Source organism: Acyrthosiphon pisum, chromosome A1 (genome assembly GCF_005508785.2).
Source record: "Acyrthosiphon pisum isolate AL4f chromosome A1, pea_aphid_22Mar2018_4r6ur, whole genome shotgun sequence".
In the NCBI taxonomy this organism is placed as follows: domain Eukaryota; kingdom Metazoa; phylum Arthropoda; class Insecta; order Hemiptera; family Aphididae; genus Acyrthosiphon; species Acyrthosiphon pisum.
In genome coordinates, this window is record NC_042494.1 from 150413266 (window position 1) to 150439840 (window position 26575).

Here is a 26575-nt window from a genome sequence, read left to right on the forward strand (position 1 = left end):
CTGTGCAAAAATATATTATAAAAAACCGACAACGACCAGGGAAAATACACAAATCGTTGTTTCGATCGCCAATTTCGTATTCGGCCGAACGAGTGTCGATTTAAAAAGAATATATATATATATACCTCATTCCGCGACACATTCCCTATAACAGGTAGTCGTACTTCCGTGTAGCGTCGGTAATATTATTATATTTAACCATGTATCTACGCCTTGCTGGAAATCATCGTATAATATTATGAACGCGAAGTCCGTCGTCCCCGCCAAAGTATATGTTTATGCACCCCTTCGGTTCCGCGAGGGTTTAAAAGCAACAAAAGACTGACGGGACGAATAATGTTTACGAACACATTATTAATCGGCAGACATAATATTATTATTATCACGTGCAGGTTTTGCGCTCGCACGCGCGTGTGTGGTTCGTCCCGTGTTTAAGGCGGCACGCGTATTAAAATCAAACAAATTTATTAGTGGGCGAAATCCAAACAGTCCACAGGGAATAGCTCGTAGGGTGTTTGCTTTGTACGGAGATAAAAACACAAACGGCGTAGTATAGCTACAACAATGTATAATAACAATAATAATATCGTTTTAAACGTATACGTATAAGATCTCGCCGACGGAACCGATGTCGGATAATAATAATAATAATGGCAATAATCGTCGTGTGTGTGTGCGATGCCGAGTCCGATCTGCAAAGGCTCGGAAAATGACTCGCGGTGTTCTCGAGGGTGGGATTATTTTATTTTTTTTTGGCAATCGAACGCGTTTGCAAGACGAGATAAAAAGCCGTCGCAAATTACGCGCGACCATTGTTGTGCAAAAGCCGCAGAACTCAAATCGTACACGAGTATAGGATACGGCCAGAAAATCCGTCGAGATACCTCTGTGGCCAGCTTATCGCCAGGAAATCGAGACCCGAAACGATTTATATGTATATAAATAGGCAGAGATTATGTCGAATTTTAAGCGGGACTTTAAAAAATTAAAATTTTTTTTTTCATAGCAAAGTTTACATATTTAATAGAGGCAAACCGATTCACACAATATTACCAACGTTTTAAATATTGTATAGTTCCCTCTGTCATAATTATCACCAATTGTGTAACAAGATAATAGATATACATTAAACATATCAATTATATGGTTAATAATATATTATCTATTAAACTGAGATTAGACGTGCTGGGCCAAAGATGAAAACTAACGATTCCAGAAATATATAGACTTAAATAAAAAAATAATTCGTAAACAATAACAAATCGTTTTAATGTCCCAGTAAACTATATAAATAAAACAATAATATATATATATATTATATATTATATTATATGGGTACTCGTAAAACCTGGACATTTTTATTTGGGAGGTCCGTGGAGGTGCTTGGAAATAATATTTTCGAGAGCAAAGGTATATTATAATCGGGTCTCTGAGAAGCCCGCAAACAATAATAACGATAACGACGTCAAGGGCTGGCTGGCTTAGAACCTCGCGCCGTTCTTCCCGACGACACGGCCGCCATAAATCTCGCGTTAAAAACACTTTAAACAGGCGACCGCGGGGTATAATTATTGCTCCTCGGCGCGCACCGCACATGTGACTTGTCGTTAAACGGCGGCGGCTGGAGCGATTTTACGGGAGAGAGACCAGTGAGAGAGAGGGGTAGAGTGCGACACACACTGCGCGGAGAAAGGGAGAGAGATGAATACGCGTGTGTCGTGCACCCTTTTAAACGCCTATACATATTATTATATATATATACACCTATATGTACGTATATATAAATACGGTAATAAATCCATTGACGCCAAGTGCCGTTGAAAGATAACAACCCATCTATCAGCCACCCCCGCGCCGTGTCCCCGCCGCACCGGCGCGGCGAAAACTGTCGAAATTACCGAGTTTGTTTAGCAATTATATTATATACGAGTTGGTATATTATAATATGTACGCGTACGACTCTGCCGCCCCACTTGCATGGCGACGACCCGAAGTCGAGTGGCGGCCGAGGGCGTCGTCGGTTTTCGGGTTCGTTTTCCCGTCGACGCGATAAATCGTGTAACGTTTTTAAATGTTCTCTCTCTCGCTGACGTCGGAGAGAACTGTCGGGAGTTTTTTTTCCGGTTGATTTTTATTATTTCGTTTTTACTCGAATGTGTCGGCAGAGCGAAACAAATGGAATGCACTTGTACACCGCTCGTCATTACATATTATTATCCCGCAGCAGTCATTATATTGTGTACACACAATAATAATAATATATAAGTCGCCATATATAGGTCGAGCGCCACTCACGGTTGTTGAGTCGGGTAAATAAAATAATATATAATATCGTTATTAATATATCGTCGGACGCGCGTTTTTTAAATTTTAATTCCGCCCGAATCTAGTCTTATATAATAATAATAATAACAATCAACTCGATCCACGTTGCGTTATATACACCTCCGTTGTATTTCGCCCGTTGCAAGTATTCCATACATATAAGATAGGTATAGTGAAACGCGTGTGTAAAGTTGTTGTAGTATACACAACAGTATTGTTTTTTCCAATCAAAACACGGAATCGCAGGAGAGTCGGATTCAGAAGAGTAAATAATAAAATGAAACGCAATTTGGCGGTTATTTTTCTTTTCCCGGAAAATATATAACGATCTCCGTCGTTTCACGTCCACACGTCATCATCATCGTCATCGTATATAATATAATATACGAAACTTGCGAGTGTTTGATGACAGTGCGCACAGACGTGATGATGTTCTAAATTTCGAATCTGCGCGAGTGGATAATATAACATGATAACGATGCACCCATAATAATAATAATAATAATACTACCCATATACGTTTTGGAGAATCTCTCTCCGAAAACCCTCGTCAACTTAACGGTTGACGTGAATAGAAAAATCAAAAATTGTGTCAATCGAATTGGGCAGTGAATCGAATAACGCTCGCGCGTATATACGCCGCGTGTAGACTTATTGTAATGTTTTTTATGTAAAAAACGGTATTCACCGGAAAGCCTTACTACACTGCAGATGCAGTTCACGCGACGAAGACCGCGTATGAGTTTCACGCAATACAATAATAACGTGACATAAATTTATATATAAATATGTACACGTCAAACGGTTGTATGAAATAGACAAAAGAACACTACGGCGTTATAGGCGTAGTAAAGATTGAATTTTAAATTAAAATAATATACGTAATATATTAATATATATATATTTTAATAATATATGTCAGAGAAAACCGCGAGAGTCTATGCGAGAATATTGCCCGCGGTGCAAAGAATATAATAATATGATACATTGTGATAGGTACGACTAAAAAAAAAAAACGTGACTTTTGAGTACATTTCGGTTAATGATACAACGTAGTGATGTACCTACCTATATTATATCAAGTGCGTGCATTTTTTTTATGCAGCACACGTTACACTCAAATATAATACTGCACTTTTAGCATTCGTTTTATCTACAAAGTTGAAAGTAAGTACAACTTCAATAATATAATATTATAATAAAATGGGTAATTTTAAACTTTCAAATCATTCTGCCGAAAAATCACGTATTTCGAGTTGTCACGGCAGTATTCTCGAGCACTGGCGCTAAATATTATATTATAATAGAACACCCGAGCACTGCGCTTCTTTGCGACCGGCTGTGTCAGTGCGGTCTGTTCTTTTCAGCGTTGTCGCGAAAAATAATAATTTGTTTGAGTTCAGATTTCTGCGCATGGAAACCGAAATCAACTCGTACGCCTATACGGCTAGATATTATATAATGTGATATTAATCACAGAGATATTTTTTTCATATGACGCGACAGGTCTTCCGTCTGCAGGTATAAGATTTATTACCTCGGAAACGGCTTTAACGCGCATGCCTCGTGTCGGCTGAAAGCTACACCTCTACACAGGGTGAATCTTTTACAACCACAGGCAATATCTTAAAAAATGACAAAATATTTTTACATTTTGAGTATTGCATAATATTTCTATAGAGAAATGGGAAATGGTATGTTTTTAACAACACGAAGCTTAAATATTATTTCTCGAAGATATAATATAGTTCACCTATAGTTCACTAGAAAACAATCGCCCTATATTATTCCCACGACGGAGTTCGCAAATGCGCTGAAGAATGCAGACACAAAAGGACGACGAAAAAGTAATCTGTTTTTCCACCATCGTACACACACGCATTAAATTATCTTCCAGTGATGTATTTCCAGCTTCTTATTATTTATTTATATTTTATTCGTTGCCAACTATAATAATCTAATGTCACTCAATAGTCATCCTATCGATGTGGATTATAAAATAAATCGTTTAAAATTGTTTGGTATTACAATTTTTTAGACTTCCGAGCAGAATTAGTACGCTACCCGATGTATAAATCTGTGTGGTATATAAAGTAACACCATTGATTATAAATACAAAACAAAATACATAAATGAATACCTACTATTAAAAACCAACATGAATCATCCTATCTTTAAAGATTTAACAGTTAACATAACATAGGTTGTGGGTCCATAAGCGTGCATACCGCAAAAGTATCTATATGCAGTTATGATTAATGATTATCATATGCCATACAATTATAGGGTTTTACTAGTTTCAGAGACGTCGATAGTATAACAACCATTTTTATCAATATTTATCTATTAATAATATTTTGAATATTATACAAATAGAAAAGGTTAATTCAGCAAATGGAACATAATTTATATTTATGTTACATACGAGGTCCGAGTAAAGAGTTTTGGGTTAAGATTTTAATCTTATTATTCATATATTTTTTTGGGTTTGAAGTACATCGTGTGTACACATGGCCACCACATTCAATTCCCACCGTAATGGTCCTCATTTTTGGTGTACCATACATTTTAGATTTCATAGTTGTTATTTCAACGTGTTTTATCTCATTAACTTCGAATGTAGATATCAAGTATTAAATAACTATTGGAAAGACCTTCCTCTTACATCAAACTCAATTCCTAATGATATGTCAAATTCTGAAATAGTTATGCCGATGGAAAACATTAGGTTGCAACACGCTGAACTATCTCAATTATTAAAAAAAATCAATTCGGGTTATGGTCCAATGCTCTTGGGCTATTTTGTATGCAGTTTTATCGATATGATATATTTACTTCATTTAATGATAAGCCATGAATTTATTTCATCAAAATCCAGTGTTACCGAGATTCTTATCACTTATTTACCAGTACACATTTTCAATGTTCAAATCATACTGTTTATGATGTCTATCATCATCGTTGCCTCGTGGATAAATTAAAAAGTAAGACATAATATTATTAGAATTTAGAATTATAAGTTAAATAACAATATAAATTCCCAGTTTCCAGTTCACAGACACAAATAGGAGGGGGCTCATTTTCTCTCCCCGAAAATTACTTAGCTCAAAAACAGATAGATATTTGACATAGGTACAGATATTTACCATGTGAGAGACATTTTTCTGATTTCATAAACTAACCTCCCCCCCCTTCGAAAAAAAAATGAGCTTATTTATGCCTATATATATGCACTCCAGCTAGCTAATTGCAAAAGGCTGCACCTTTGAAATACCAAACATCACATCTTCCAACATCACACATTACTGTACACGTTCAAACAGTTGGATGGTATTATATTGGTAGGATAGTATATACGTCACTGTACCACTTAGCAGTGGCATGGTAAGCATACATTAATACATTGTAGTGGTAAAATAAATAGTACATTTCTAGTTATCACTGTTACTCGTAAAGGTTTTGGAAAAACAATCTTTCAAACTCAAACACATATTAAATGTTTATTTATTAACATATTTTATCAATTTTAAATAATACCTTTAGGCTACATTTATATATACTCGTATAATATGTAGATAATCACTAATCACTTATCAGAGTTTTTTTTGCTCAAAGCATAACACTGTTTGTAAAATAAATTATAAATTTATGCCGAATTAGTATAATGTTGAAATTTACCAACCTTATATTATATTTAATGTATTAATTATATTTCAAGTATTTTAATTATTAACAAATTTCAAATGTTTTCAGAAAAAAAAAATTATATCATATTTACGATTAACCCAGTTTTCAAAGTTATCGACTGACATAAAAATACAAGTAAAATATATTTGTGTACATTTGTAATTATATTAATCTTATAATTAAATCGTGGTATATACAAAGGTTTATTGTATACACAAAGGCGTCGTTTGAGTACTTTTGACCCCCAAATTTTTTACATAAATGACAAATGTTAGACCTATTATAAAACCCTACAAAAGAAAATATTTTAAATAATGTATATTTTAAATTTCTGTGTATTATTTTTTTGATTTATACCTAACCTATATTTCCCTCAATTTTAACATTTCTTCAAATTATTTAAATTGTTACATTAATTTAAAGTTTCATTGAAACATTTCTACGTGCGTCTTACTGGCACTGTTGCATTACGTCCCTGACTATACATAAACGAGTAACGACAACTGAGATTTATACCTAGTATTAGATGTTAGTGTTTGATTTTAATATTTATACTTAATTTATAATATAAATATTGTTTATGAATCAAATATCTGTTTCGGAAATGGATGAAATAATGGCATTTGGATATTTCAATATCAATTTGAATCTAGTTGTATCGGTAAGTGTGTTAAAGGAAATATGAGTATTTGGGTGACTCAAAACGTTAAATCAAAAATTAATATTGTTTTATGTTATTATAGTTACTAGTTACATGTGCGAAATAAACAAATTATATATTTTACAGCTACTGATGTTACTAATGACTTCTTGTGCAACATTGATTCAAATGAAAAATCATCCTATTATTTTAACACTGGTTAATAACACTTTATCCTTTTGCAAAATGATGGTAAGACGTATTTTATGGTTAAGCCCTCCAAAATAAGGAAGGATACACATTTCCATATACCTGTAGATTTGACCTAACTCAAAACAATGTAATAAATCATTACTATTCAAAACATTTATAACATATAATTTATATGTTGTAAACTAAATATTTGTACACTTTTTTTTCTAGAAAAATGTAAATAGTACATCTGAGACTTGATCAACATCCTAGAAATTCAAGTCAACGTTAAAAATGTTGAGATATTAAAAATAAGTTGTTTTAACTGTCGTTAGTTTTGTTATTAAAAACAAGTGTAATTTAATATAAGAGCATAATATGTAGATGGTCTATAATTAAAATGAATGTATTAATCTATTATACACATTTAACATTTTAGATCTGACATTATATCCGTTTTTGAAATATGACTCCTAAAAATTATTAGTATAAATTACAATTGTTTAACAATCATAAATGTCTTTGTTACTAAATAATTTTGATATTTTTAAAGTAATAAAAGGATATCAATTGACAAACTGCTATTATATTTCCCCGGAACTTAGAAGCTTTGTTCCTATAACAATTATTTGGGTACTTTTGTATATTAGAATTAATGTAAATGAATGTACAATATTATCTTAAATAACATATTTATAAATTATAAGTAAGGGTACAAAGTAAGAATTACATTTGATTAGAAGTAGGTTGTAGGCACAATAGGTATATTAATTATGCGTATAAGCTAGATACATTATTACTAATTTAAGTTTTACATGTAAATTACAATGGAAGGTATTGATAAAAGGTACCTTTAATATAGTTTAGTTTAATTTAGTTTGCCTTTAATATAGTTTTTTGTGTATAGTTAATTTTTTTTTTATCAATATGTTTTCTGTCAAACGATTACCTATTCAGAAATAGTTTAGATTGTCCTAACTCCTAAATGTCCTTAAACACTAAACAGTTTATAGAATTATATTACTAAAACATTTCTATTTAAAATAACCTAACCTACCCTAACCTGCAGTATAATGTAAAATTTTCATAATTTTATATATCATAATGAATTATATTTTATTCATCTCCTATTTGTATCCAATGCTACTTTATAGTCATATTATTATCATTGTGATTAAATATTAAACTGTTTTAATAATTAATTTTTTTCGTATAAACGTTTTAGATTCGGCAAAGCGGAACGAAAACGCTATTTGTTTTATAAAACCAACGTGGTGTTAAGTTACCTCAGGTGGAAAATTATTTAAGGTGGGTTTTTTTAATATGATATTTTTCTATGTAGTATAAATTTATGAGAAAACGGGATTCTTAAAAATATTTAAAATTCATATTAATATATATTTTTTTTAATATAGGAATACGTATTACCAACCTCTTCTAGTGTACTATTTAGTGGCTATAAATAAACATATTTTTAACAGTGGGATACTGGGATTATTATATTATTAGTTAATTCTTTTACAATGGGTAAGATAAAGCAATCAACTATATCATAAAATCCCGAGTGGAAAATTGTTTTAACATAATTTTATCGTTTTACGTATTATTATATACATGTTGTGAGTATAGTGCCGAAATCACAGTAATATTGAGAGATCACAGTGCTAAAATATAGTTTAGACCCTCTCAGAGGAGTAGACAAATTATTGGCAAGAAGTTGGTCATGGCTTGTGGAAAATAAGCCTTCCAAATATAAGACGGTAACAACATTATGTTTACAATAGATGTCATATATTTTATAGGTACCCACATCATATTATTATAAGTTATACCTAAGCCATAGGCGCAAATAGGGGGGGGGGCTTTAGGGGCTAAGCTCCCCCAAAAATGTCCATAGCCCTCCCAAACATTTCCTACATTTTCTTTTAAGTATATTCAATATTATCAAAGTAAGGCCCTATTAGCCCCATTAGCCCCCACCAAATCTCAAACGCTATTTGCGCCTATGAGTCCTAAGGGTTGTCGACAATGCGTTTTATATAATATTATTTTTGACCACTGACCGCCTGTAAGATGTATAGTATAGTGGATTCCGGAAACCGTGAAATCGACTGCTTGAGCGGCCGTATGCGTGGAATCATAATAAATACGTGCACGCAAAACACGGAAACTGCATCCTACCGGTATTCCGGTTCCGTGTGTGGAGGCAATAGCGTATACAGGGGAGGGGCCGAGAGACATTCGTTGGTATTATATGTCTTTATAAGAAAAATAGCAGTGACCGTCGACTGTAGTGTTCTCTACGATCAGTCCTCGACGATATTTTCTCTGAGACTGATCGATGGAAAATATTATAATATTGTATACGGTATACTCTTGAGTGGGTAACCACAACAATTTCCGTGTCGTTGCGGTTAGTCAGCGTGCAGAGGCAAACGCCACTGTCGCCGACTTCTTTCCCCCATCAGCCGAGAGATTTTCGTATGCAGTCATTGGGGACGGCGTAAATGGTCGTCTCGGCAAAACGAATCCATAGAATTCTATTCACGAATCTCGTCACTTCCGGTCTGTGTCACACATTATAAGAACCGATAAGGGTGATGAGTCAAGGTTTACTAAACCAGCTTACTGTTGAGCACATCTGTCACGGCGTCACCTAATTCTTGCAATGTATTATTTACAGGTTTTTCGTACGATGACATATTTGCAATATTTATTGTAGTCTTACATAATGTTTAGTGGTAGTGTGTAGGTACCTATAAACTATATCGGCTTGCAAAATCTAAATAATGAGCTCAATAATTATTGTATACGCCTAAATACGTATAAATGTATAATGATCATAAATTGTAATGTTTCATAAAATATGCAATGTTACCAGAATAAGTGTCGAGAACTATTTAGTTTTGCAATTTTGTATGATATAGTTTTTTAAATGTTAGGTATTCTCGATATGTTCTTTATAGTGTTATTATTATTATCTATTTTTACAACAAAATGTCCGATGCCTCGGTATATTATAACTCTGAGGCGTATCACGGCGGTCTGTTCCCCGCGCGTGTAATATAATATTATAGGATAGGTATGTTTTACAACATCACATGAATATTATACTTGGATTTTATATGTCAAATTTTCAAAACGTCTCAAAACAAAAAACATTTCACAAATCGGTTTCACGCAGCGGTATTGCCACTTTAATAAAACATGACGTTTAATTAGGTCATCATTACCGAATTCGATTATATTATATTATGTATGTGGCGGTAATAATATACTCACTCACCCGTGGAGGTCGGGCCAATCAAAACAAAATAATAATATATCGACTGTCCAATGCGCGCATCGAGTATAGGTATCCATATACAGAGTTATATCATATATTAACACGTGAGTTAACGTATATATTAACACGTGAGTTAACGTATATTAACACGTGAGTTGACGTATTAACACGTGAGTTAATGTATATGACGTGCACAGGTGTACCTTACTTGCATTATAATATGATATACTTACCGCGTGCAACAACACGGGTATAGGTAGGTTATATGCAGTTTTATATTATTTTAACATGTTTTTCGTTTATATCGTATGTCCTATCTACACCGCGGTGATATATTATATTACTCGAGCATTATAGAAATCTGTTAGCACGTGCGTTATACATGTATAATACGAAACGACCGTTTTACAAACGAGTTGTTGTGGAAGCTGTGTGCGTAGGCAAATGAAAAAAAAAATAATCACATTTCCTATACGCCTATATAATATTATCTATAATATAATATACGTGTTTTAATATAATATTTTGTTATGATATTATATACAGAGTGATCTGTTTAACCGTACGATTATACTGTAATATTTTCATTGGATAGAGGAGAAACATTATTGGATTTTAATTTTATATGTATTTATATAAGAATAAATTGTTGTTCCTACACGTCGCATCGTACCCGCGCGCAGCAGTGGTTTTCAAGAATCTTCACTTTTTTTTTTTTGAAAACGTTAAGCCGCTATTACATATATTATTGTTTTGATCAAATTAATACTCGAAATAGAAAACACGGTCGCCGTCGTGAAAAAGGTCGACTTCGAAAATTATCCACTGCTATAATATCATCACCGACCGCTCTGTATATAAAATACCTATTATATTATATATAGTGTTTGACTTACGTTCGCACAAGGTACGTCAGCGACCAACTGCTTAGCCACGCCGCGTCCCAGGGCGTCGCGTTTCCTCTGCGCGCTGAACAGCCTCAGCTCTTTGCGTTCTTCGTCCGACAGCCCCCGACAGTACCGCACCTCGTTGTCGTGTGGAGGCAACTGTTGCAGGAGCTGCCTTACCCGGTACCGCTCGCCCGCCGAGTTCAGGTACGGCACTTTGTCTTCGGGCACGCCCGAGAAGAACAAGTGCACCTGGAACAAAAATAAAATAGACCATTAGCATATATAGGTAATTATATATTGCGAATCAAGGTGCAGGCCTTATCGAATTAGTAGACTAAACCAATGTTCGGAATTATTATAACTATACTATGTATAAACTATAAATAAATAAAAAAACCGGTAGTATAAGGGAAAGCATTATTAAACTGTTATCATAATGTTATATTATTCAATTATTGTACACCTGTTGACAGTGATGTATCCAGAAATTTTTTTCGGGCAGAGGGTTAGCAATTAACTTTTGATAATTTTTATCTGAAAATGATTTTTTAATCAAAATATTGTTGTTATTTAACAATTTTAGTGGGGGGATGAGGTAATAGCCCCCCAACCACCCCTGAATACACCATTACCTGTTGGATATTGTAAACACCGATGAGAATATATGAATTTCATAAAATATTTTCGTGCCTGTTGCAGACTAATTTTTTGGATCACGGTTCAGAATGAATATTCAGCTATTATAAGTACTCTTATTTTATTTGTGACTAAATTCTATTTTATGAACAATTAAACACGAATATTACAATATATTATGTAATGTGTATGATTAAAATGATTCGATGCCAAGTATAAGTGTGATGCAATTGCATTGTTTGGGGTGAAAAAATAATAAAACCATTTTTTTGGTCGTAATCATCCGGAATCGTGTTACGACAAAGGTAAAATGTCCACAATTTATAGTGTTGCACCCACGGTACAGATATCTAACAATATCGATTTTCAATTTTACGACAAGTAATTTTTGTCATTGTTATCATGTTTTCCGTCAACAATAAATGACTGAAATAAAAAAAAAACAAGATGGCATTTTTTTTTAGTTACGGGTATACCTACATCATATATAAGAATGTAACTATAAATATTATTATATTATGCATATGTGCGGTGCCGCGCGTTTATTTATTTAGTTTCCATATTTACCTTTGGGTTGTTGACAAATGTATATTTTAAAATTTCCAAAGTAAGAGTAAAAAAAAAAAAAAATACTCCTTGTTCCAAAATGTATGTCGTTACATTCCTAACTAATCACAATGGACTGTAAAATATTATATTTGGTCTGCGTTTTGCCATTATAACCGTACGTTTTTAAAAGGGATACGTAGCTTTTGCGGCACGTTTAATTAAATTTCGAGCACTTTTTGGTATTCGGAACGCAAATTAATTAAATATCCTAAACATAATTGAAAACAAATATATGTATAGGTACATATAAATTTATAAATATTATGAATACATTTACGCGTAACTAAGTGAATTAAATGTACGCAATGAAATCATAAAAAATGTGTTGTATTATTCGGGACCGCGAAATAACGAACCTTTCGGCAATACGTAATAATAATTTATGTGTAAACATTTCGTTCACATTGCGAAAATGCGAACCGCGTACGACGCGAGCCTAACCCACATAATATGATATTATTATTATATTATATTACTATAGATGTAAAGGTATGCAATAAAATTCCGTCGTTACAATAATTGTACAAGTGCATTAAAAACCGGTGGGTTTTAATCGAATTATCGATCTCGAAGGACGAGTGCCTTATATATTATAATATTATATAATATACTACCCAGCGCTACAGTCAAATATAGTAGATGTTATAAGTTATCGTCAAAAAATTACAGCCTCCGGAGATGTCCAATTAACTGTAAAAATTCTCGCTAACATTATAATACACACATATAAACACTTTTAACCCGATTAATTCACATTAATAATTTTATGATTAACTCAAGAGTGTATTCAAAGGTTTTTATCGGGATTTCATTACTAGCCTCCAGAGCTATTGCTGTATACGGTTTCCGATCCGATCAACAGGTGGGCGTGATTTGTTTAGGACGTTTTATTAATTTGAACGCACGGCGCACGAGCGTTGTTATTAAACAGTGATCGTTTTGAATACGATTATCATTAATCATCGCGCGCGACAATATAGTTTCGGTTTTATGCACACTGATTTATACACACATATACACAAATCCGTGTAATACCTGAATATAATGCGAGTAAATTATTATAATATTTAAATAATATGATTTGGAAAGAAAAATGAAATTATAATAATAGCGACGACGACAATATTATTATTCCGTTCACGTTAACGAATCATCTCGGAGGCGATACGGACCCGAAACGGTCGAGATAAAAATGAAAGACAAAAATCCTAATAACGTACCACTATACATTATTACGATACAAGATTATGTATAATATTGTATGTACGGATATCACGGTCGAAATTTTTCTAATTTACACCTGCGCGCATAGGGATCTAAGAATGTCTAGCATACGTAATTTTATCGTCCACCCCGGGAAATCGTATCAGTTCCGGGGAACATGCATAACTTTATGTATATCCCACTGTACTAGGTAAACGATAATATACCCTTTAAGCGCCACGCTCGACGTTTTCAATTATAATTATAATATATTCATTTGGTACTATATTATAATATTATTAATGTATTTGGCTGGTTTATACCTCCATTTACATCAATATTTAATATTGAAATAAATTAAGCAACCGCGGTATATACACGTGGTTCGATCTAAAAGGAAATATTTTTCAATACGTTTATTCTCGAGACGTCATTATGTTATTATTATACAGTACACGGAGTATCAGCCGTATACATATGTCGATTAAATAGGTGTTATATTATAATACTGGTTGATTAATTTGGTCATCGGTTGTACGCAATAGGACGTAAGGCTTAGGATAAAAAAAGCGACTGCACTGTTTTCGCATAGATAGAACAAGAGGCATAAATAATTCTGTGGGGGGGGGGGGCAGGGAGGCGCTTCTTGCTACCCTCCTGAATTTTCTTACATGAGCGTGGGTGGAGAATAGCAAATGTATCGGTTTGTTGGATATGACTACCGTGGTATTACAACTACATTATGATGTGGGTACCTAATTATACCAATACAAAAATAATTTATTATTGTTATCGAGCCGTACACACGTCGTTTAACGTCACGCATCGACGCGATTCGAACAAATCGGTTTCGACTAATACGGAATAAGGATAGCCACGTCGTGCCTACCCACGTTATGCGCCTGTATATCTGCACGACGGCGAAGTGCGTTTGTACAATAATAATATAATACCTATATATAGGTATATATTATATTGTTATAATTTATAATGTATTATATAATAATAATGTGTCGCCCGTGGTATAGACGACGCGTTTGTTAATAACAATGGGACGTCGTAATTACTTGAACGGTATAATTTATGGACGTTTGTCCAGGCGTCGGCATACCTTTAGTAGTTGTATGCGTATCGGCAGGCGCGTGCTATATATTAACGCCGCGCGTGGAGTCCTGCCGATCGGACGTGCGACAAATGATATTCGCCGCTCAATAATAATAATAATAATAATAATAATAATATATTACTGTGTATATAATATATATTATGCAGGACCTTGACGTCAATGAGGCGTATATTATACACATGTACAGGGTGATTCGCCAAGCCAAGCTCACTGCCCCCGTGTTTTCCTTTGATCCGTCGAAATTCTGATTTTTGACATTTTGAAATTATAACATATTAGGTATACGTCTCATATTGACCATATTGTTTTCGAATCCGTGAGATTAGTAGTACTACCTAAGGAGGGTCCTGTGGCGATACAGACGACTGTTATTATACTTATTACAATTTTTACGATAAGGAAATGGTTTTACATAAATATAAAGTGTATGATATGTGGTTTTATATTTAGTATTTATTATAGGTACTAACATTTTTTCACAAATTATAAGTGTTCATAGATTGATATTAATTACTAAAATTTTCAAATCGCCATTGCCGTCATGTCTTCCAGACCCATCATTACAGCCCTACTATCCTTTTTTAGTTCACAAAATTTAAATAACTCAAAAACCACTCGTTCGAATTTGGACTTAGGAACGTACACCACTTTTTCAGAACATTAATCCGCTAAACAGTTTACAGCAGAAAAGGAGATGGTTCTCATTTGAAAAACAGAAATCTGTAACTCCTTAGAACACTCTCCTTGAGTCGTAGAAAAATATCTCAATAATTCGATGATATGGTCTTCGAGTATATATTTAAAAACTCAAAAAATCAGATATTGAATAACTGCGTTACCAATTGAATAAAAACGTGGAGAGTATACTTGGTGAAACACCCTGTATATTTGTACAGACGGCGATAAAGGATGAAATTACCGCGAAAACCACGACGTGCAGGATCGAGATTGCGTGCACACTGCACACCTATATATGTATTGGCGTGGATTGACGGTGGGGGGGTTGTTTTGGGAGTGGGGAGGTGATAAATCGCCCTGAGAATCGACAGGAGTCCGTCGAAAACACGCATAATGTAGTCTTTAGTGTGTAGGTAAATAAATTCACTTCACCGTGTTAAGCTTATATACTATATTATTAGGTATGTATAGTATATATATATATTATCACATATGCAGTGATATATTATATTATATATATAATAAGAGGGTAGATATATAAATTTATCAATGATATATATATATATTATAATATACCACTCTGTACACATAACATTTTATAGGTCATATAAAAGTGATGTGGACGAAAGTCTTCTCTGAAATGTCCCGAAACTGGCGAAAACGATAAGAGACGACGCTCGTCGTATTTTGGTCATTCGTTTATTTTTCGCTCTATTAGTCTCGAAATCTTCGCGTGTCGTTTCGAGTGTCTATATATAATACATTTGTTGAAAGTGAGTTGTTACACGGTCGTGTATATTGTCAGGGGTATTTTTTATCGCCGACGTTGCAGCTGCTAGCAGTTCACAAGAATTTGTCAGCTTGCAGTATACGTTTTTATGATCGTCTATAATATTATGGTATATAGGTAAGCGAGTACAGGTACCTACTGCAGAAGTAACTATCTTGTACATGTATCCGGACGTACGTCGGTCGGGCGAGCTCACGTGACGTCGTTTTACGGGAAAAACTGAGAATAAACCTTTTTCCTACGTGTAGATATTATAATGTACATAATATTATTCCGAGGTGTACATATTATATACAATAATTTTAATACGTTATAATCAAACGGCCCCGGGGAGAGAGCGATACATCTCACGCATGGGCGTATACACGCGTGTACGTAGGAATAATATATATCATACACTGCTCTGCACCAGAGTAGTTTGAGGTATACATAGTGCGTATATGTGCACTGCAGGTCCCGACGCGTTTTCCTGTATATACACACATAATAATAATATATAAAATATAATATTATTATATATTATTCCTACACACACTCGCACATACATATATTATATATATATATTCGAACGGCAATTACTGTGTATGATTAATGTTAATGTATAATATAGAGAAGTCGTGGTGGCCGGTGGGGTGTTGGGGGGGGAGGGGGTTAGCCCGCTGGGTAGCGTGCGCGGTCCAGGAATCGTTGATGATGCGGCAGCGGCATAGCATCGCCGGATAAGTCGTAGCAGACTTGTTGCAGTCTATATATAGCACATAATGTATAATAATATTATTATTATTATAGCATAATATTGGATCACATATACATGGCCATGGCGTGTACGCGTTGTTATTATTATTATAATCATCATCATCATCATCCGGATATGTCGAATGCGAGTCAGCGACGAGTCTCGTTTACGGGTAAGTTTTCTCGACGTGGAGGGAAAGACAAAAAACACGCACTTACGTCGTCTTAAACACGCACGCACGCACGCGTCGACACGTCCTCGAATGTATAATATATATCATTATATAATATTATATCATCGGTGTCTAGCTCAGCCGACGACGACTTGGGACGACTAAAGTAAGCAATATAATATAATATACATTTAAGTCGGGACTCGGGATATATTAATATATATATATATAATATGGTCATGTGATGTAAGATGCATATTACGGAAAATCGCGATACCTGTAGGAAATATACAGTGTGACCTATATATTTAACCGGCTAAATAGACTAATAATTTTCCAAGTAAATTGTAGAAGGTAGTATTGTTCAACGAAATGCCTTTAAATAATATTATAAAGCAGGGTGATTCTTTAATTATTACGAGACGTAACCCAAACAGTATTATTACACTACAGTAATATTATACTAACATGGTGCAAGTATGTAAAATGAATATAATACCGTAACCGAGTAAGTAGTAACACCCACGCGTGATAACGTATAGGTACCATACGCATTTGCGTAGTTTCACGCGTGACGTGTGCGTGCGATCGTTATACTTATATCGTTATTCTCGTGTAAAAGAGATATTTTCGTATTTTTTCCACCTCCGGAAAATCCTGCAGCACGCGACCGAAATTATATCATGAAGGTGTATTGCGTTAGTTATAATATTATAGATTAATTTAAAGTTATATAAAAAAAAAATGTTAAAGTAATTATATGAAATATTATTATTATTCGACATTATACGACCGGATATGGATGCGACGACAACGATGACGGATTCGGAAAACACGGAACGAATACTCATGGTTTTTAATTATAATATAAACTCGTAATAAAACTACAATGTTCGGACATTAATGCATTGTTTTATGCTTTTATATTTAATGAATATTATATTATATTTTAGACTGCGTTATTTCGTCAAAATATCAAAACATTAGTTTTAAATATTGTTGTACACTATAGTATTATGATCAAGGGTTAACATATTTTTAAAACTAATAATTAATAACTGTTTTATAAAAAAATTAAAACTAATTTATATATTTTATTTATAGAATAAAACAAAATAAACGATCGTAAATTACGTTGACCTTTTAGTTTTTCCTCCGACACTAAAATTATTTGCATAACATTCGATTGGAAATTCAAATTTTTTTTTTATTTATGCTCGACGTGGAATTGACACGTCCGGCAATTATTAATGACTAGAGTGTATACGCGCGAGATAATTTTTTGGATTCCGTCAAAGCGAGTATAATAATAATTATAATATAATACCCGAATGTCGCGACTCAGATTTAACCGCGTCATCTTAAATTTAATATTATTATGTCAACTCGTCGCAGGCACAGCACCAGTCCCTCTTAGACGTCGACAAAGTATAGTTTTTCGATACTTTATTAATATTATTATAATAATTATTTTTTCAATTCGCACTTACAAACTAGGATGGTATACTATACAAATGCAGATATGTACTCTATGTTTGTACATCGATTATACGTCATTATGGACGAGCAATTTGCCCCGACGAGAACACGAAGATGTTTTTATCCTGTGGAATATTTCTAGGTTATACGTTGTGTGTATCTCGCCCGCGATATGTATACAGACATAATATGAAATTTGCACATAATAAAAATGACGAACTATCGTACCTATATATATAAATAGTCAATAGAGAGCTAAGAAGGGACGGACGTTACACGGACGAAACCGCGAATATTGTAAAGAACGTTTCTCGAGCAGAGATTTTATTTTATTATTATTTTTTTTTCATTACGGGCGCAGTCAAAAGACGAATATATATTATATTTATGTATACGTGAAGAGACCGGGTAAAGGCTTAAGGATAACCACAGACGAGAACCTCCAGCTACGACGCGAGTATCCTTCACTCAGTGCACCCACACACGCCGTCCAACCAGCCCTCCCCTCCCCCGTGACGTAATAATGCGTCGTATGTATACGGACAAATACTGTGTGCCTTCGTATACATTTAAGGCGTATATATATATATTATGCGTCGTATTTGCGTATATATAGACATATTATAGTCATATATACAAACGACTGCACACAACAACCGCCGCAGAGAAAGAAAAATGTTTATTTTTTCATTTCTTTCCTTTCCGTTTGGTATCAAATAGTTGTACAAAGATACGGAAAAAAAACCATACGAAAGACCAACAAAAACATTTACATATGCGACGGTGAGCGTTTATATACAATAAAGGACACGCACAGAGAAATGGAGTATAATTTTGTGGAATCGTCGTTGGATATCGTCACGGTTTTGACCGTAAACTCAGTTTGTTCCCCTGCCGTGAATACAAAACTTGAAAAGATGTGGTGTGCGTTGTACGCAGCTCGCGAGAGGGGGTTATTAACAGTGAAAAGAAGGGTGCGTATTGTTCAACGATTCAATTTAGCGTTCTCTTGGTTTTTTTTTTAACATTACTCGGGTATACTGTTTTTACGGGTATCCCTCTGATAAATGATGAGTAACAAAAGTATAAGTTTATTATAATATATACCTATAGTAGGTATAACGTATTTGTATTGTACCTCTGTGTACATGTCATTATGCGTGTGCACAATTAAAATAAGACGAGAAAACGCTCTCGTTGATTGTATACATCAATTTGTCTCGTTGTCTGTACACACAATTAAGCAACTACAAAGCACTATATTATTTATTATACGCGCGTCTATGATTCAAATAATGCATTATATAATCACTTTCTGGAGAGTGTTAATTTGAATATAAATAGTTTTATTTTGATTCAGACGGCACGGTAGGTATAAGACATGCACCCTCTCTCCCATATTTTTCGCAGACCTAAGTATTTATTTTTTTTTGTTCTTTATATTATTTCGACAAAGACGGCGAAATCAGCCGTTTGATCATCGGAGTTGTCTACATAGCATAATATTATATAACACAATGCGCCGCGAATAATTTTTCTGGGTAGCTTAAGCGAACTATTTCTTAGTATAGGTGTCTTTCGACAGCACTCATTAGCATACCATGACTTTTTACAATGCAGTCATAAAGCGAATAACCAACAGCAGCAGCAGCAGCAGCAATGGCTCCTATACCCGACGAAAATATTTATCTCGAGCGTTCGAAATTATTTACATTTTAAAACGAAACTTTTCAATATATTATATATAGATATATAGAGGCACCTTTCAAACATTTCAATGGAATTTGCATGTCTGTATATTATAGTCGTTTAACAATATTTAAAATGTAAACGTTTTTCATTGTTGCTGCAGTGAGGTTTCGTAAGAATAATATTTTGACGCACTATTGTTATATAGGTACTGCAGAGGCTTATAATAATAGTTTATAATGCGTGTGTGATTAAGTATATATACGCAACTATTCCAATATTAAAGGGAATCATACAATGATGATAATGCGCATACCTATTGTATATACGACCATAATATTATTAACGCAATATAAAATATCAACTGTAGTACCGCCGTGGAAGAGTACCTAACTGTGCATAGAAGTGGCGAGTCTCAATTAAAAAAAAATTGAAATTATCGGTCGATCGTACAAGAACTACGCTTGCGTATTTAAAAACCTATCGAGCGGTTAAACTGCATCAGTCGTTATACTGTTCGAAATTGATTTATGAGCTTCAAACGATATAATATACGAGTAAAAACATGTATAGGCAAACCGAAGTATTTTTCCCCATTCGATGGCTCGGGATTTCGAGGTTTGAGGAGCATTCGGCGGAATAATAATATGTGTTCTATATTACGGTTTGTGGGTATAAGTATATAGGTACCGCTCTGACGGAGGAATGCGTTGTGTGTGCTCACCGCCGCGCCGCGCCGGTTGGGGCCAACCACTAATTGGTCGGTTAACAACGCGTTTCCCCTTCGGCTACACATAACACTGCGTCGATTTAGACCGGGTGGTCGGAGATATCAGAAAAAAAATAATAAAAACAAAGAAAGAAAAATGATATATATCAATCGGTTTGCGTTATAAATAACGGATCGCGTATACGTGCTGCAATAAAAAAGTACATGTACTCGACGGTCGACGGGGTGGTTATTTTATTTTTTTTCTAAATTCTAAATAGCTTATTTAGTTCAATACTGTCACTGGTGGGAAGGGGTGGAGGGGATGTGGTTATTGCAGGCGTGTTTGAAGGTTCAAACGTCAGGTGCTCCATTTTTAAGAAAATATAACGACGTTGCTCTATTAATAATTCAAATTACAAGACACACTGCGTGCATAACATTAAACTCGGGAGGACTGCTTGTGGTGATAATTATAGTCAGGGCAGTGGACCAACCTGGCTTTATCTTACAAAAAAAGATATTTAACTATTTAATTACTGATTTTCTGTTTCTTTCCTGCAGGAATATATACATGCATAGTTTTATAGCTTGATATACACAATTATTTACAATTATATTATACTATCGATGGTTACACGGAAAAACCTCGCAAGTTGATTTTACAAAATTTGTAAACCGCTTTGTTAAATGTTCGATATTGATATTATAGTTACGAATTTTTGTTTTTGTACATTATTTTAAGGAAATAGTGGGAACAATTATAATATTATATCAAAATGCAGAGTGTACTAATTGCACAGTGCATCCAACAAAAAAAACACAAAATCTTTCAAATTCGAGGTTTTGCCGTGTAGCCATCTATATAATATTATAAGCTATCAATAAGTTTTGATGACAATGTCCTGAGAGAATGTATAAAACTAAATACTATGATAATAGCGAAGGGGCGGACTGAGTGTACTGAGTCAGGGGGTGGTGGTGAACAAAACTCAAAAGTACCATGAACCTAACCGTTTTAGTTTGAAATCATATCGAGATTTATGTCGGCCCGCCGGTCGGTTTTACCCTAGGTCGTTACATTATAATATTATATTTTACGATCGATTACGTACTTACATTGTTGTACTATACATTGTTGTGTGCTGAATAATATAGCAATTTAATTAACTGTGAAAACTCTCTATAACGAATGTTAAGAGGCTAAGAGAATTGTTTTCGTTAAAAGTGTCTGTTTTCGTAATAGAGGAGGTTTTAAAAAAATAACAAAATTGACCAGGGCCAAGTCTTCAAATTTCAGTTTCCTGATTAATGTATAGTAACAATGATAAATACATTGTAATATTAAATGTAAATTATTATTTTCTTATAACGATTGGGGTTATAATAAAGAAAATCAATGATTGTTATGTTAATGTTTCGTTATCAAGAGTTTTCACTGAATTATAAAATCTGTGATAGTGTTGTGCTCTTAGATCAATTACTATTAATACACGATCTAAGGCTGTGCGCCTGTGCTCAGTTAATTTTTTTTTTTTAAATAGATTAGATATCTGAACTCAACATTTTTCTCTAGATATAGACAGATACTAAAAATGTAAACGATATCTAGATAGAATAGTATATAACTTGTACATTTCATTCTTAAAAGACATAGTGTATAGTAACATATTATTATATTTGTCTTGCTACATATCTACCAATTATACAAATACCAATAGTACTATTAGTTTAGTTGAAATCACTGATAAATACTTAGGTTATCAATAGATGTTAAATAACTTAAATGATCATGTAAATTTATCTAAATAGTTAAAACGTCTATCTTATAGATGGCATAGTTATAACTATATATAGATTCCAATTTTGTAATTTATCTAAAAATTGAGGTAACGATTTTAGCTATTTCGCAACAGTGTGGCCCATAAACGACCATAATATTATATATAATATACGAATGTATTTACGAGTCTGATGTGGTTTTTGAGTTGAAATTCAAACTTGCGGGTGTCAGCGTCACGCACCTTCGCCAAAGGACGGTATTTTGTATACTCCGCGGAGACTTCCCTAAATGCGAGCGAAAAACGAATATTTTTCTAGTAAGGTTCATATCTATTATGTTTTTTTCACCCCTCCGTACTGCAAACGAACTCGGGACGACACGCTCTTAGCCCATCAGACCGCGAGAAAGCTGCGCGACGGCGCGGTGTCCCCGGAGAGCCGACCGCGTCTCGAGACAAACGGACCGAAATAAAAAGTAAAAGAGAGAGAGAAAATCAGAAAGAGAAAGAACGACGGAAAAATCCTCGAGACGAGGTGGCTTGTATATAATAGTTTTTTTTTTCCTTTCGGAAACGCGCGAAGATCTATAGATCCGCTGCGTCTGTGGGGCATATAATAGAGCGACTGCGGCGTGTGTGCGAGTGTGGGTGGGTGTATGTGAGTGCGTTTATGTGTGTGTGTGTGTGTGTGTGTGTGTGCTTGTATAATATATATTCGGAGGAAACACAACAAACCTCGACGACCGTACGACCGTTATTTGTCGTGCCTAATGACGTATCACATAACGCGAAGACTTCCCCGCCGCCGCGGTTGTCGGGCAAAACGCCCCGGGGAGACGCCGTCGTCCGCGAAAGTAAATCGGTCTTGTATTCCATATAATTCCTTTAAGAGCAGGGCAAACCATCGTTGTCGGTCTTTCGCTACCCTCCCGACGAGTGCTCGAGATTTTATTAAGATACCGCGGCCGTAGCGTTGCTGAAGCGGGGTGGTTTGATCGCGGAAACCTTTTCTAAAAAGGACAATTAACCGCCACGATAATACCCGTTATCGTTATATTAAATTGTTGGCCTGTTCGACTGCGTATACTACAGAAACGGAAAATGTACTTATATGACGTGTGCACTCGGCGAGATCTTGAACGATTTCGATATATACACTGAAGAGTGATTCTTTTTTGTCACACGGGATCCAATATCTTATATTATAGGTAGGTACCTTTATAGGAAATAAATAGAATTTTTCATTTGATTATTGTATTTAAATTTTAAAACCATTCATTGTTTTGTATTTTTCTATGATTTTTAGATTATTAATTAGATCGAATAGGTATAGTTACAAAAAAAAAAATAATTTAATTTCTTGTATTTTTGTAAGATATTGCGAAGTCTGTGATAGAATAATCACCCAACAAGTAAAGTGTAACCATTATACCAAAACATGGTCGTTTTAAGATTATAAAACAATAAAAAAATACACTACTATATACCTTCGCGGTCTGTAATGTTTTTATAAAAGCTATCACTTTAATTTATGCTAAATGTTTTGTCAATATTATAAATAGTTTTTACAAATTTGTACAATACAATACCATTAAAGACTCCTCCTTGTTGTACAAAGCAAGGATATAATATATTTTTTAAAGTAACAATCAGGTATAACAATTGACGAAATTGAAATTGAATGAAAAACGATTCGAGATAAAAATGATATTGTTTATTAATAATTAATAAATAATATCATTTTTATATTATATCGTAATTACAATTAAATTCCATTGATATAAATCAAAGTTATAGCTTATTTGTGAAATCCTCGAAAAAACAAAATTATTATTACATTATAGGCATACAATACATCTAATATAATATTATTAAATCATACGATTTTATTTGGATCATTCCCCTTCTAAAAGTTAGAACTTGAATTAAATACCGACTGACGACGTAGTTACCCTGCAGTATTTATAATAATATGATTAACATGAAACATGTAAAATAACATTCCTGCGGAGAACGAGGGTGAGTGGCAGGAGATACGTATTAATTAAATTAAAACAGACAACAGTTATTATTTATAAAGTCATCAAAACATTAAGTTTCAATTATTCTGTTTGAAACACGTTTATGCGCGTAATTATTGTTGTTATATAAGTTTTTGTTTCGAAAGTCTAATGCACCGAAAACATTATACTGACGACATATTTATTCGGCCGGATATACCTATCTATGTGTTTGCCTACATAATATACATATACAGGGTGATTCACACCAACTACACTCACCCCCATTTTTCGTTCAATAATGAATTTTTTTAAATCCTTATTTTTGTAATTTTTAAATATACTTAAAGCCTAAATACCATATTCTCGGGATGTTTTGTACTACTTGAGGAGCTATTGTTCTATGGCGATAATAACTACTGTTTTTCAAATGAGAACTCCAATTTTACTGTAAATCGTTTAATTGATAATTTTTGTTGAAAACATTGATAGTTGATATAACTAATTTAAAATGTTTAGATAAAGGATAGTATAGTCACTAAAATCCTTAACAATTTTTCTACAAAAATATAAAATATAATATATGATTTTAGATCTAGTATTTATTATACAAATTATAATTGTTCAAAGATTAATGTAAATTTCTACAATTTTCAAATCTCCAAAGCCTCCGTAATGTAATATCTTTCAAACGCATTATCGTGGGTATCCGCTTTATCCTTAGTGCCAAGGGCGGACTGGGAATAAAAATTAGCCTCGGTGAAACAGACCAAACAGGTCCAATTTTGGGCTAATAATAAAAATATATTAACAAGTTATCGGGCTAGTCCCGGTCGGGTATCACCCAAACCAGTTCACCCCTGCTTAGCGCACAAAGTTAAATAACCCAAAAACTATATAGTCATCTTTCGAATTTTTATTTGGACACGTCAATATATTTTCATAAAAATGATCCACCTATACAAACAGAATACAGTTAGTAAAGGGGGGGGGGGTGGTTTTATTTAAAAAAACAGAAGTTTGTATCTCCATGTATCTATCTATATTGACTATAGGTATTCATATAACATGTATTATATCACCATGTATCTCTTATATAGGACACTATATTTATACTTAAGTAGTATGTAAATATGTCAAGCATTTTAATACGAGGTCTTCACTGAATGTATTATATTATAGGTATTTAAGAATTTGGAATATCAGATTTTGAACGAATGTGCGTGTTATTGATGAAAAGAAAGCTATAGGGGACGAGCATCGTGCTTGGCGAATCGCCACCCTGTATAATACACTTTCTCGAAGCCGCCACGAAATCCGTTTTGTCATCGTTTATATTCGGATGCGTTTGCGTGCTTATACACGATAATTAACCGCGGATAATACTCTCGTATTATATGCCGAAACGACGAAACAAAACATTTTGCACGGTTATTTTGGCAAACAGAGACCAGAAAATGCGGTTCGGCCGACGGTACAGATCAAAGGACTATACGCGCAATTCCACGCACATTACATAACGACCATAGAATATTATTATACATATTATTGTACAAACAACACTCGCGCACGCGTCGTGGGTCGGATTGTGTTATTATGGAATCATCTGACGGAAATGTTGTGCAGTTGACAGTCGCGGCGGCGGCGAAATTTGTTTGAAGTATTGTTAAACGGCGATGCCATTAAACAAAATATTATAATAAAATAATAATATGTTGTAATATAATATCATATGCGCGAGTATATAATATAATATGTTTTCATGTCGTTCGCGTAGGTAGGTATAGTTCGCGTCCCCACGGTAGTTCGGGACTATAATACGCGTTCGTTATCGTGAATTTAAAATATCGCAACGACGAAGAAATATGTTTAACAAACCGCGGATTCAGCGGAGATTTCACGTGTCGGTCATGATATTTTCATCATTTTTTTCGCTTTATATTCGTT

The 26575-nt window shown here is 34.0% G+C and overlaps 1 protein-coding gene across 4 annotated transcripts in view; it reads right to left on the bottom strand.

Moving 5' to 3' along the window:
* Positions 1-26575, bottom strand: part of LOC100159889 (protein prickle) — a 201427-nt gene that overhangs the window by 26362 nt on the left and 148490 nt on the right. For all 4 annotated transcript variants that reach the window (XM_008185650.3, XM_001946112.5, XM_016805044.2 and 1 more), the window contains one exon: positions 11027-11269. In XM_008185650.3, coding sequence (XP_008183872.1) covers positions 11027-11269 — 243 coding nt within the window. The remainder of the gene's footprint in view (positions 1-11026; positions 11270-26575) is intronic.